Source organism: Anser brachyrhynchus, assembly GCF_964034855.1.
Source record: "Anser brachyrhynchus genome assembly, chromosome: 13".
Taxonomy (NCBI): domain Eukaryota; kingdom Metazoa; phylum Chordata; class Aves; order Anseriformes; family Anatidae; genus Anser; species Anser brachyrhynchus.
The window spans coordinates 14,145,920-14,160,738 of NC_137708.1; the positions used below are offsets into that span (position 1 = coordinate 14,145,920).

Genomic DNA, 14,819 nt, shown 5'->3' on the forward strand with positions numbered 1-14,819 from the left:
GACAGGGCACCTGTTCTCACTGCTGCCAGAAGCCAGACAGCCCAAGGCTGCGTCTCAGGAAACACTGGCTTGAAATACAGCCAAAACTCATTCTTCATTTGAAAGATGGGCAGCCCAGGGAGGGAACAGGCTGCTGGCAAGCGGGAGGCTCTCTACAAGCTGGAGGGAGGCTCTGCCATTAGCCTCTACGAAATGGAAACGACCTTTAACAGGGCTTTAGCCTAGCTTTTGCTGGTGAAAAACGGAAAATCAGCCTCGCCTCGGGCTTGCCGGCTAGCACACAGCATATGGGATGAAAACTGAGAAAAGAGCCCAAATCCGCTCCGCGGGCTCTAAGCAAAGCCGGGAGAAGGCAGCCCCGGCCCCCGCCCGGCGCCCACCCCGGCGCCCCTCAGCGACCCGCGGCGCCCCCGGCCGCCTCTCACCGACGTGGGACATGGGCAGCACGTCGTTGCCGGTGCCTCGGTAGTTGTAGATGACAGCGGCGGCGGCGCCGCGCTGCGCGGCCACGCGGATCTTATCGGCGAAGCTGCAGCCGCCCCCTCGCTGGATCAGGGCGAGCCAGCCGGAGCCGGACCCGCCGGCCGGGGGGGCCCCGCTGAAGTTGGTGAGGGCGCTGCAAGCGTTGAAGCCGTCGTGGCCGTCGGGCAGCACCAGCAGCCCGGCGGCCGCCTGCAGCGGCGAGTCCTGCCCGTACAGGCCGCCCTCGCCCGCCTCCCAGCCGCTCCGGTTGCCGGCCGTGCCGTCCTCCCAAGACACGTTGAGCCACGCCGTCCACATCGCCGCCGCCGCCCCCCAGGCCCCCGGCGCGGCGCCCAGCAGCGCGCCCAGCGCCAGCAGCGCGGCCCCCGCCGCCATCTCCCGGCACGGTTCGGCTCGGCCCGGCCCCGCCGCCTAAATCGGCGCGGCCCCGCCGCCGCCTCCGCCCACGGGGGAGGAGCGGGGCCGCCCCCGCCGAGGGGTCCCCGGGCGGCCGGGCCCTGAGGGGCAGTTCGAGCTCCCCTTCTCCTCAGAGGCGCTCGTGAGGTTGAAAGGATCCGCTCCTACGGGCTGCTGCGCAGGGATTGCCCCCAGAACCAGGAGCCACTCTCCAAATTGGCCTCGTGTCTCTCGACGCAGGCTGGGTCTCTTGGTGGAGCCTGTTATTTAGAAGGGATTATTTCTTGTGCAGTGACAGGACCTGCTGCTGTCTCTGCAGTCATGACCAAAATTCACAGAATCACAGAGTGTTAGGGATCGGAAGGGACCTTGAAAGATGATCCAATCCAAAACTCTAAACACAGAGTCAAACCCTTTGTGGTACAAGCTGGCATGGCTTAGTTTTTCACACATGGCCTTCTGGCTGATCCTGAGCCCATGCGGCTGATAGCCGGTAACTCAGCACAGATCGACGGCACCCATTTTCCTTCACTTACACCTGTGCTGAGTGCAGGACAACCAGCGTTGGGCAACCAAGCCCAGCCCTGGGGACACCACGGGAGTTGGGCCAGGTGTGAATAACAACTGGAGGGCAAGGGACTCGAATCCAGTCCCCACACCAGCGACCGCCCTGCGGAGTATGCCGCTTGCCAGCACAGCACCTGGGAGGCTTTTGTAGCTCAGGAGCACAGGGAGATCAAAGTTTGGTTTTGCTGCTGAAACAGAAGTACAGAGCAAGTAACGAAGAGCAGATGAAGCAATTTGCTAAAGATCAATATTGCTAAATACGCAGAGCTCACTGAGCTCTGTCCAAGCCTAAACAAGCCTCTCATTTTCTCATTCCACATGTAAGCAGACAACTTATTGCAACAGTATCTCTAGCTATGATAAGAAATATATCTTTAAGAAATCAAATACATGTTTTTGTTTTGAAATCTACTTCGTATAGGCACAGGGAACAACTTAACGGCACCCTGAAAACATAGCCAAGCTTTATAGGATGGACAGGAGCCAAACCACTCAGCTTCAAATGCCTTTGGAGCTTTAGGGATGTTTAGCTCTGGCATTTTCACCAAGACAAAATTGGATCAAAGACAAAAACTGGAATCTCCTCAGGATGCAAAGCTTCCTAGAGTCTTGGGGATTTTAAGTGTGAGGCTTTGGCTCAGCAGCAGCGTCTTACTTCTCCATATGGTTTGTAGCAGGATTATAATAAAGCAGCATCAGGGCAGATGTTAGGGCTGCAGCCTCACACATGGAAACGTGTTTTTTGCAGTGGGAAGGATGCGGAGAGCAGGCCCATGGGGCGTCGTAGTGGTGCTGTGCTGGCGGAGAGCTTCTCATCCACTCCAGGCTTCATCTGGTAATAACTTCCTCACGCTTTGGCAGCTGTTGTGCAACACACACACTATCCAAGCCAGTGTCTGGTGGCAAAATATCCACAACATACTTGGTTAATCTCACCAAAACGAACAGAGACTAAACGAACTTCTTACCATGCAGTGCAGTGTAAAAACAAGAAACAATCCCTCTAAATCTGATAGCAGATGCTGCTGTGGCATTATTTCACTACCAAGTTTCTGACTCCTTGCTCAGGCAATGCCTCCTCTTGCTTGAAAATAACCAAGTGAGCAAACAGCTGGCACAAACACTGAGGTTGTTCACTGTGTTTGGGGAATTTCTCAAGTGAGAAAAGCAAAGGAAGTCAAATGTTTGTACTGGGAAAAGAAGTAGATGCTTGTGTTGATTATGTTCAGTCCTTCAGAGTAAACACTGGTAGCTCAGGCCTACTTCACTGGGCAGAGACCACCTGCAGCTGGTCAGCGGTCCTCGAGCAACCCAGCATAGTTAGTGTCTGCTCCATGCCCACACAGCCAAGAAGAGCTGAGTGACAGCACTGGTATGGTGTCAGAGCACGCAGGGACATGCTGGCAGCAAACTGAAGTGAGAATGTTTTAAAAACAGCATGCAAATTATATGCATTTTAAGCTACGTGTCTAACATTACCAACTTGCTGGGCTCTCGTTAATTAAATCTTCTTCCAGAATGGTAATTAATAAACAGGTCTGCAGACTCACTGAAGTGTATCCTTTACTCATGTTCAAAAAATATAGTTTGTCTGAAGGCTTTCAGTTCAGTTGCTCATAATTTACAACAGAAACGGGGCATATAGAGTAGCATGCAAAAACAATAACTGCCACTAGAAATCCTGGTGGGATCAGGCAAGAGGGGGCCTGATCGTTTGTTTGTTTGTTTTGCCCCTAATTTTTTTCCATGTCATAAAAATCTGAGATTTTATAGTTTGGAGAAAACACATTTTGTGCTGGAGAAAGACGCCAGACTTTGCAGTGGCTGTGACAAGTCATACAACATATTTACAAGTTGTACAACATATCTCTGCTGCACTCATTTGTGAAAGCTTTCTAAAAGTTTCTGAAAATAAAAGCACCATAGCCCATGATGACCTAGCCCAAAATGATAGGATAAGAAACACTAATGAGCTCCCACAAAATTAGAAGCAGAATTACATCTAAGATAGGTTCAGCAAGAAGGAATTTCTGGCACATATCTGATTTTGTTTAACCTTAGAAGATTTCATTGTTTAAAAACTTAGGCTGCTGCCTAATTTTGCTTATAAATATATATATTTTTCCCATGGCTACTAGAGGAGTCTCTGAGAAGTTCAAAAAATAGGGCAGCACTTTCAGACATAGTGAAATCTTGAGAATGCTTTCCTTGACTTCTACAGGTATGGACCCTATCATCACCTGGAGCTTTATCTCACTTGAATAAATATTTAAACATCTTTTCTTTTTTCCAGAGGTTAAAAAAAAAAACAACAAAAACTATGCTAAATATTGCTTTTTAACGTCAAGCCAGATCATTCAGGTCATATTGCTGACGGAAGACCTGTATGGTCATGACCTTCAAAACTACATTTGTTTCTCATTCAAATACCCAGTAACGTGTCTTTGGAGGAAAGCTCACAAGGACACAAGAAATCTCTTCTGAGGCTGTTACAGCAGTTGGCACCAAACGCTCCAGGCACTGTGTATGGAACTGAAAGCATGTCTGAGCTTTCTCCACTGAATAACCGAGTGGAAAGGAGAAGCATTTGCAAAAATGGAAAGAAAAAAAAAAGGAAGAAAAAAAAAACTAAAATGAAAACAAGGACTCAATGACATGGGACAAAAATTCATGAACAAACATCACCCTTAATCACAAGTTAAAGACAAGAGATGTTGCATTTCCTTACCCCAAACCAGCTCATGGCCACAGCTAGCAATGGAAGGGACTTGGGTAGATGACTTGCTCCAGAGTAGGCAACTGTGTGGGTAAAGCATCCCAAGTTTTTAACCCAACTGAAAAAAAAAAAGGAGTAGGAATGGAGCTTGTGGTCCTTTGTCCCTTTAAAGAGAGGGCAGGCTCGGGCTGGAGGAGGTGTAGAGGCTGGAAACCTCTCCACTTCCTACCTGTGGGTTTTAGGGGATTTCAGAAGGATCTGTGGTGATTCTTCTAACTGGCTATGGAAGACACAGCTTGCCAGCTCCAGCTAAGTTTCACTATGAATCTAGGAGCTTGTTTGGCTCTAACACAGCTTGGAAACTCCAGTATACACCTCTCCATTCACTGGAAGTGGGGAAAAAAAATGTTCATCAGATTGCCCTGTTTGCTGGAACTGAAGTCATTCACTTGGCTAGTGAGATGTGCACAAGAGTCTCCCGTGCCAGAGAAGAAAATATTATTTTTCAGTAGTTCTTGCAGAGTGGGACCAACTGTTGTGACAGTGCTACATGTGCCCTCCACTACCCCCAGGGAATATGGGTAAAACATTGTCCACAGAGGCAGAAGATATGTAAGACGGATTCTCACACAGTGACCAAAGCTCATATGCGTTCTTTCTACCATCAAATAAATTCATGATTTCATGAAATTATTTTTTCCACCTATCATTTCAACAGAGCTCGGTTGATGAATAGAAATAAGCAATACCTGGGAAATGCCAGAAAATTAAACTGAAGATAAAGACATTCCCCAGAGGTGACTACAAGGAGCCTTGAGCAAGCAAAGCATCTAGAGTTCCTCTGATGAATTAAAACAAACAAACAAACACATTTCAAGAAAGGCAGAACTCGCAAGACATCATGCTTTCAATCTGTTTCAGTTTCAGATGCTAACAGGATCTTAGGAGCTAAGCATGATGATACTCAGGCCTGTTGATTCAATGGTGGTCTTTATTCAGCAATGGTGGAGTTTCCAAGCAGGGGGCTGAATCAGTGGTTCCCTTCCCCGGAGGCACATTGGGAAACCTCCATCCAGCCTGGGGACCAACATTTTCCGTACCATGCACATAATGCTGTTGACCAAATGAGAAGCGTCAGATGACTGGAAGGCTGAACACATCCACAAGAGCAGAACACATTGACACTCATCCCTCTGAGGAAGAGTACAGTACAGTTTAAAATATTTGCCCTTCCTGGGTTGGTTTGTGCTGATGCACAGACTGTTAGGCCACACGTTGCGGCTACTTGCAGGAATCAGTGGCATATCCCTGAGGAGCTTTGGCATCCAAGGCGCAAGCGTGACTGTCAGTTCTGGCTTCACCTCCGTGAAACCTCCACAGACCTCTGTGAAAAAGCCTTCACAAAGTCCTACAGGGAAGGGTTAGCAGTGACTCCAGCTGGTCCTGAATCCTTGTTTACGGGACAGAGCCAAGCACAGGAATGCTCTGAATGGGAGCTTTTAAGATCACACAACTGCAGAAGCTCAGCTGTCAGCATAATTAGGACAGAAGTTGTGACACACTTCAGTGACCACAGCAGTGTCAGTGGGGACTTTGCCAACAGCCTCAACAGGCTGGGGATGTGCCAGGCTTACTCAGGCCTTCCATCTACACCCAAAGTTGCTGACAAGATGCCAGGGTGCATACCACCCACCAGAAACCACCCCCAGAGAGGGACCTGGGAAGAGAAAACAGCATTAAAATGGAAAATAAATAAATAAAAATCAGGAATGGGAAAACCATCCCTGACAGGGTGCATGAGATTCAGGCTGCCAGTGCTTTGAGCTGGCTGCAGCTCAGGGCTTCGGGCCTTCTCTGAGAAGGCTGCGGCATTGTCTAAACCAAAGACTGGCTCCACACTAAATGATTTGTCCCTTTACTTTTTTCTTTCTTTTTTTTTTTTTTTTCCTAAGGCTTATTCTGGCATGTGACTTCAAAGCATGACAGGCCTGAACTGCAATGTCTGGCGCTAGGGGCAGCGCGCCTTTCAGCCTGAGAGGAGGCCTCACACCTGGGTTTAGGCTCAATGATGCCTCCCAGTGTGTGCTTCTTTCAACATCTCCTCCTTTAGATGGAAGAAACTGTAAGCCACAGGTATTTTTTCGTCTGTGCCTTTTTGCACCTTTGTTTAGGCAAGTTCTGAGTTGAACCAGCCCAGCTGCAGCTTGAGAGAACGCTACAGGGTGAAGGCCGAGTGTGAACACAGCGTATGTATAAAGGTACCAAAAATTGTATTTCAGTTGTATATATGTCATAATTATGTACAAATAAGGTTTGTATTTCGTGTTTTTCTCACTCTTTGTGGAATGCATGTGGTGCTGCACTTTCACCTAGGTGAACTTTTATGCCTCTATCAACCCAGCTGGAGAGCTTCACTGAAAACAGCAGCAGATTTTTCACTGAAAACAGTGGTTGCTACAAACAAATTGCTGGGCCATGTACCCTGAGAACACCTGACAATATTTAGGCTTAATTTAAAAATGAGGTAGTAATAAAAACATCTACAAAAAACATGGTGCACCTTATCACACCCTTGCTGACCCAGAGTTTCCATGTGCAAATGACATAGCCTACAGTCCACCAAAATCAATAGAAATACTTCTACCGGTTTTGTAAGGCTTAAGGATCTTTTTTCTCTGTAAATACCCTGTATAAATCCTTAGTTAGAAAGTCAGATGGACTAGGATATAAGCAGGCAGGGCAGTAAATTTCAATAGGAATTTTGAAAGAAAGAAGGCTGGTCCCAAAAGAGATTTAGTGAAATTTGTGACCAAAATGTGTTCTAAAAACCCCTGATCAGCTGCTGCTTAGATGAGCTCCAAAATCTGCTGGTGATTCATTTTTGGATTGGTTTTTCAAAGGAGTCATGCTTGTCAATTGTATAATTTTCCTTTCTGTGCTTATCGCTCTTCCCCTCAGACAACTTTCCTGCTTGTCTACACTGACAACCAATTTCAGAAAAATTGAGCTAAAAGCTTGGCAAATTCACAAAGTTTCCCACAAGGTTTTTTACCTCAGCAGCTGGTGAGAAGACAGAATGCCTAGCCGGCTCCCACAGGGAGAGGCTGAAAACCCAGGTTTAGCAACCACATGTAGCCTTTGGACAGCCAGCTCCTTACTGCCTCTGCCCAGTGAGAGGCCCACTTGTGAGAAAGATAGTTTTATTGTTTCAAGGAACAAGGAAGCAAAAAGGACTCCTCAACTTGTGCTGGGAACAGAAGTGAAGTCATAAGGCTGGGAAAGGGGAAAAGCGGAAAGATTTACCTGTGTTGAGTCAGAAGGGGTACAGGCACACAGGGGACAGTTGTTAGGGCAAAACAACACTTTGTTTGTTGTGTTACTCGCATCACAACTTATTTGCTTCAAGCTCCCATTGTCCTGCTTCTAGGTGTGCTTGCCCCTACCCAGATGGATGCAATTGACTGCTTTCCTGCAGCACCACAAACACAAGAGGAGCATTGCACACCACCACAGTTTGGAGCTTGGGGGTTTTCAAGGAAGCAAGAAAATAGATTTGAATAGTCTCAGCTGATAAAAGGAACCAAGCCCAGCTCTTCTGTAGTGTGAGTCAGTGCACTGAGCACCTGGAGAAAAAGGTCTCAATCACTCTGTGCTTCACCAGGAGGGATCGTCCCACAACATGTTGAGAGAAAATGTATGAAATGTTTAAATCCAGCTGGTGTCCAGGCTCTAATTCTTAGCCTGAGCAAGGCCCCCAAACCACAGGAGCCTTAAGAGGAGGTCAAAATTTAAACTAAATCTGCCTTGAGCAGTTTTCGCTTAGCTAGCGATGCCCAGCTCCTTGCTCAGGCAGTTACACTCAGGCAGTTCACAGCCTCGATGCCTTTTATTGATCCTTCTAAGGTGTTTCCACTGCAGTTCCACTCTGGAGAAGAGGTACCAGGAACTGACTCTCACTACAGAAGAGCTGGGCTTGGTTTCTTTTATTAGCTGAGACAATTCAACTCTCACCCAGCAATGTCCCTAAGGGATGGTGACTACCAGGTTTGCACCATTATGTTTTTTTGGAGCTGTAACAACTCACCCAACTTCAACCGCAATGGCATGACTGATAAGCGGTTACACTGATAAGTGACTAATGAGAGCTGCATATGTTCTATAATATACTAAATGCTCGTAACTAGACGCCAGACTGATTGACTTGATTAGATGCAAATACATCTTTTGGTGTTTCCATCAGATTATTGTGCATCATTAAACAGAGGATGACAACTTTTGTTTTTTAGGGGAAACAGCCAGGAGGTCGGTTTCTCTTGGTGGTTCTGGCAGTTAAGGTTTTTCAAAGATTTTCATGAGCTTTGCCAACAGAGGAAGCCCAGTAGAGAGCCATGCTGTGGTACCAGTACAAACCTTCCACTGTTTTTCTAAGAAGCAGAATTTGGGCTCCCTGTATACATTTACCATCAGGTATATGGACAAACAAGTAGATCACAGTATGTCGTCACCTGAAATAAACCCAGTCCTCATCACATTAATTATTTTGGAAGCTAAAGGAACAGCAATAAATACCAATGAGGTGAGGGACTGGGCTTTGTTGGCTACAAGTCCCGGGAGACCTGGAAAATCCAGACCTGAATGCAGTTTGCTGGCAGCATGTGCTCTGTGGAGGTGGGCACAGCCTGTAGGGATTTTCCTGGTTGCCTGGAGAGAAGTAGGGAGCCCTTCTGGAAGGAAAAGGCTGGCTGCTCTGGAAATTGGCCAGTCCAACCCTGCCCTGAGCAGGTGCAGCTAGAGACAGATGCCCAGGGCTCTGCCTCATCAGTATACTCATTGAGTATCTCCAAGGGTGGAGACTTCACAGTCTCCCTGAGCTACCTGTTCCTGTGTTCAGCCACCCTCACTGTGAAAAAGTGTTTTTCTTGTATGGCAGTTTCTGCTTGTTGCCTCTTGTTCTTTCACTGGGAATTACTGAGAAGAGTCCATCTCTGTCATTCCTTGTGCCATCAGGAATTTGTTCACATGGATAAAGTCTCCCTGAGCCTTCTCTTCTCCACACTGACCTGTCCTGGGGCTTTCAGCCTCTCCTTGTATTGACTGGTCCAGCTGGTGAAGGACTGCGTGCTTCTACTTCCCTGCCACTGCACTCACAGCAGAGTGGCATGGAGTTAGACCATTTTCCCTGGCAAGAGCAGATGGAGGAATTCAGTCCACACAATGAGTACACTGACTTCATGGAGGCACTTGGGCTGCTGTTAGCAGAGCCATTTACTTCAGAAGGACTTAATGAAAAGGGAAGTACATGGCATCTGCTCTGTGGCACTTCATTTGTTTTCACCCACAGATCCCACAGGCTGCTCTGAGCTTAGACGGAGTACCTGGGTTTTCTATACCAAACAGAGGGGGTCACTGAAAATGTGTTGTAAAACAGAGATTACTCTAAAGTTCAAATGAGCAATGATATTTTAGAGTTAAGATGCGGAATCGCAGCAGGATTTTATAACAGCTTTCAAAACAAAAGCTAAAACCAAATTCCATTTTCAGGCATTTATCCTGCAAGTTTTTGATAGATATTGCATGAATAGCTAGTAAGATCCTATCTCAAAGTACTTCTGAGATAAGAAAAGTAATACTTGGAGTCTATAGAATATCCTGGAAACAAGTTGGAAGGAAGTACAGATCCACAACAACTCTTTTCAGTTAGCGTATTATTCAGAATTGCCAATTATGTCAGGTGTATGAATAAGCTGATATATCTGCTTTGTCCTCTTATACAACAGTTCTGCCAGGTTAATGATCTTCATGAGGCTTTAACCAGCAGATTTCCCTTTCACCGAGTCTTACCAAAGCCCACAGAGAAAACACGTCAGAACTCCATTGATATTGTAGCTTAGCTGCTATATGGGAATAGCATCCAAATGTCAGCAGTAATGATATATATATACACATATATTCTGTATCCTGCCTCCTATCTTCTCTTGTAAACGAACAGGAAAAAAAAATAAAAATGTTTTAAGACCATACAGCCCTCTACCGACCCATGCCAGTACTGCTTAGAGGCAGGGACCAAAACCAGCTGTTCAGTGACTTTGCAGAGCACAGCTATTCTGCTACCATCCATGGTCTGATACTTCTTATTAAAAAAGAAGCTCCAAAATATTTTGTTTATATTTGACTATGGCTCAAAAAACTTGGTAATTCCTTTAATTTTCACTTAAATGTTGAGGCACTGCACTGGAAAAATGCTGTTCCAGATTGATATTCCATTGCCTTTCCAGAGAAAATCATACAAGTGCTGGAACTACTAAAAAGAGATATTTTAATTGTTTATGTTTGTTTGTTTTCCTAGCAAGAGCTTAGTCTCTGTATCATTGAATCAACCTAACTTTATGCAAATAAGACACAACCACCTACAGAAAAATCTTCCAGATTAAACGAGAGCATTTTCCCATCAATGATCTGTGTAATCAGAGGGAGAACAGGAAGGATGTTACCAACATCTTGACCTCTGAAATTTTCTAGTAAAAGCTAGTACTGTATCAGTTTTATCTTACGTCTGCGTGTATAATGATAAACCAATACCCACAATCATGTCAAACTGACAGCAGGTAGAAAGAACTACCAGAGATGATGAGGAAGGAGTCACGAAGAATGGATTTTTTTTTTCTCTTTGTCCCTTCCCAGCAACATGAAATTACTAACATTTCCTGGACACCCAAACTTTGCCCAGAACTATCTAGTTAATTGCTGTAAAACTGAGCAGGTGTTTTTTGATGTGAAATACATGCATAATATTGTACTGTTGTAATGGAAATCAAGGCTGGTTAGAAGGCTCTATTGATTTCATGTTAGTCAGAAGGAAGGAGGAAGGAAAAATGAGGGAGAAACTGTGACCAAGGCCCGAAGTCCTAATAAATAACCTAGGTGACAGAATTCCTATAGACTTATTTACCTGCTACTGTGTTTCTGCATAGATGCATGGTTGGCAATGTCGGGGCTGGCTCAAGTGAGAGCTGAGCAATGATATTGGGGCTGCTGTTCCTTTTTTTAATCAGGAGCTCAGATCACGGTCAGCAGCAGGGTAGATTTTCTCTCACTGCCCTGCCAACAGGGCATTTTACCTCTAAAGGCTCCAACCCAAGCAAGAGAGAGCATTCATCACCGAGCCCCCATAGACCTCTCTGTATGATGTCATCATTGGCAGATTCCATCCATATGGTACATTTCCTTCCCCAGCTCTGAGAATAATTCTACTACAGAAAGATAAATCATTTCTAAGCACACTCTTGTTCCAAGTGCTGCACAGCAATGATCACTCCTCTCCCAGGCATTTTCTGTTTGACCCAAAAAGTACAGCTCCACGCTTTGCAGGCAGGGAAACAAACACAGGGAGAAGAAGCACCTCTATTGATTAGACGAAGTCAAGAACTCGTCTCACTGAAGTAATTTACCCTCACTGGGTTTAACACGTGTGAGTACTGCACCGGTTTATTAACTTTCTTTGACATGAAGTAGATCCTAATATTAGATTTCAAAGGAAGCGGATATATTTTACCATAAAAACCCTATAAAAATCACTAGTCATTGAGAAAACTAAATTAATTTTTAGGGACTTATCATAGTAGAATGTGAAGTTAATTAATATTAAGGGACTACATGTCTCATGAAATACACTCTTGGGTATGTGATACTTCTGTTGCTTTCAAGATTTATTTATTTTTTTAAAGAAAAAAAACATCAGCAATATTAGTATCTGCTTTCAGAGCCCATCCTAAACAAGCACCTTGTTGCTGGAGCCTAGTCTAACCACCCCAGTTGTGACACCAGAGGGAACCTCAGTGTCCAGGCAAGGCACCCACCCGCTCCCTGCATGGCACCTTACAGAGACCTTTGTGCAGGGCACGGGTTGGTGCGGGGCCGCCCTGCTCCGGGCCAGCTCCAGTCCCCAAGCCCGACAGGCACCCGTTGTGCAGCTCCGGGAAGCCAGCACATTCCTTTTTTGTTTGTACAGCAGTAGTGTGAGCTGACAAGCTCCACAAACAACCCCAAAAAATCAAGGTAATTCAAATCTTTCTGTGCTGGCCACTAAAATCTAAATGGCTTTCTCCAGTTAGAACAAAACATATGGTTTATTGGCCATGACACACATTTAAGCTCCATTCGCAAACACCAACTCAGCTCTATCGTGCTGATATCAGATATCAGCCAGTTGATTGGGCATTATAATAAGGCACGGCACTTTCAGTGCCATACAGCGCGTGCGTTGTGCAATCCCTTGCTTAGGATGCATTTTGCTGGAGCTGGACTCCTGCACCTCACATGATGGTTAGGTTTGTAAAGCACCTGCATCGCTGCTACGGCATGGGAGGTGCTCGCTGAGACTCTGAAGCAGCCTGCTCGAGAGCTGTACTGGCTGACTCCTGCAAACTGCATGGCTGTGGGCGTCATACCCAGAAACCTCCTCAAGTAGCAACCCAAAACAACACCAGGGAGGTGATAAGTAAAATGCTGGCCCAACTCCGCATGGAAAGCTTCTCAGTTTGCTCACAAAACCAGCCAAACTTTGACTTAAGCCAAAGAATTCCTAGTGCAGCACCACCAAAGTGTATTTCAGGGAAGTAGCTACGTATATATATGTTTTATACTAAAATTTTTATTACGCAGCTTGACCTAGAGAAGCACAGAAATAAAAGCTAAGCAATACAGCGTCACAGCTGGCTTCTTTTCCTTCATGATAGATTCATAGGTATTAGGGCCAGAAGGTGTGAGTAGAATAATTTTGTCTAACCTTTGGTTGAGGAATCTCAGAAGAGCAGAAGAGGCTGAGATCAGCTATTATTCAGACAGGATTTAAAAAAAGATTAGGAAAAAAAAAGGGCAAGCTCTGCAAAGCATGCGCCTGTGCTGCAGATACTTGTAGGCTCATTTGTTTGCGTCCTCCAGCCCTGAAACATAAACTATTGCCTTCACAGCAGACACTACATGCTTCTCTACGTTACTGTCCAAAACAGTTTATGTGCTGTGAAAGTATAAAATGGGACTAACTCCAGAGAGTCACAGTTGGGCTACACCTTCCCAAGCTCACAACATAACAGCAAAGTATTTCTCAACAAGTCAAGTCTCAGATTTCATAATGCATTATTTTTCCCATTGAATATCTCGATTAAAGCAAGAATAATCCACAAACACCAATGCTTCCTTACAGCCCCGTTGTGCTGTCCTGGACCGAACTTAAGAGAAATGATCACGTCCCAGTGCTTTACGGTGGTACTTACCAATATGCGACATCGGAATGGGGTAACTGCTTTTGCCCGCTGCGTTGTAGATCACAGCTGCTGTCGCACCCCTTCTGGCAGCCACCTTGATTTTTTCAGCAAAAGTGCAATTGCCTCTTTCAATCAGTGCTATCCACGGCGGTTCCGTGATGGTGAACTGAGTGTTTGAGTCACAGGCTTGAAGGTTAGCAGCTCTAGGAATGGCCACAGACCCCTGAGCGCTGAGCAGGGGGGAGCTTAACCCGTACAGGCCACATTCACACTGCTCAGACACAGACATGTTACTGGTGCTGTTGAAATAGAACAAACTTACAAAGGCGTTCACAGGAAGTGTCTCTGTAGGCTTGAGTAAAATACTAATAATCACCAGGAGGCAGGAAGAGCTGAACTTATTCTCCTGCCTCATTGCTTATTCATATAAGCGCAAAATTTAGATGCCTGCAGATATTTTCAGCTAGCAGTGGCCATTGTCAGCCCTCAGCCTGCCGATCAGTTTGAAATTTCAGTTCCACCAGGAACCTGACACCACCTACATAAGTCCTTGATGCGTCAGCGTGCTTATCTGGAGTGGGGGCTGGGAGGGAACCCAAGCGACACACCTGTGTATTGTTAAGCAGACATGCAGAATAAAGGAACCTCTAAGTAACTTTTGGCTCTAACTTTTTGCTCCTCTGTCGCCACACGCCATTCCCTCCCTAGCTCCCCCCACCATTTCTGGACAAATTCTGGCCCTGATGCTGTTTCCTAAGCCCCCTGCTCCAGGAAGTCTCCAGTTTCAACCTGAATGTCACTCCTGAAGGACCAGATCATCTTTCGTTCAGTGATGCAAGCTCTTGCTTCACAATACAATCTGGGATGCAAATGACATTGTTTAAAAGGTCAAAAGTGGAGGGAAATATTATTAAAAACAAACAAAACAACCAACCTCAGCTTACACACTAAAATGACCAAGTCATTTTTCCTCGTCTTCTTCCTGATCCTTTCAGTCACCTACTCTGTCAAGTCGAGCTTGTTCTCGTGTTTGTAAGTAACCGATTTTAACATTGATTCATACCAATGCAAGAGATGTAGAATCACATAAACTGACCAAAGAAACCTCTTTCAGCCCTGTTTTCCTACCTTAGCTCACTTTCACAATTCTCGCTGTCTGAATGATTCTCACATTCCATTTTGGATATACACTCTATAGATACTTTCCCTAATTCCCTAATTTCAGAGCTGCATTCCATAGCAATTAGTAGTATTGATTCCTATCTTTCTATATAAGTTAGGTTTTCATTTTTTTCTATTGCAGTGCCACAATTCTGTAGGTCAAAATGAAAATTAAAGACAAGTCAAAAACTCAAGGCCTTTTTCCAGCTTCTCTGCAAGTCATGCTGAGCGGT

The 14,819-nt window shown here is 45.5% G+C and overlaps 1 protein-coding gene across 2 annotated transcripts in view; it reads right to left on the minus strand.

Annotated features, from left to right (window-relative positions):
- Window positions 1–13,939, minus strand: part of RNF128 (ring finger protein 128) — a 40,952-nt gene extending 27,013 nt beyond the window's left edge. The window contains exon 1 of one of the 2 annotated variants that reach the window (XM_080554027.1): window positions 13,435–13,939. In XM_080554027.1, coding sequence (XP_080410153.1) covers window positions 13,435–13,840 — 406 coding nt within the window. In that variant the 5' untranslated portion in view covers window positions 13,841–13,939. Of the gene's footprint in view, window positions 1–425; window positions 891–13,434 lie in introns of those variants that run through there. The other variant, XM_080554026.1, reaches the window with a different exon arrangement.
- Between the last annotated feature and the right edge of the window lie 880 nt (window positions 13,940–14,819).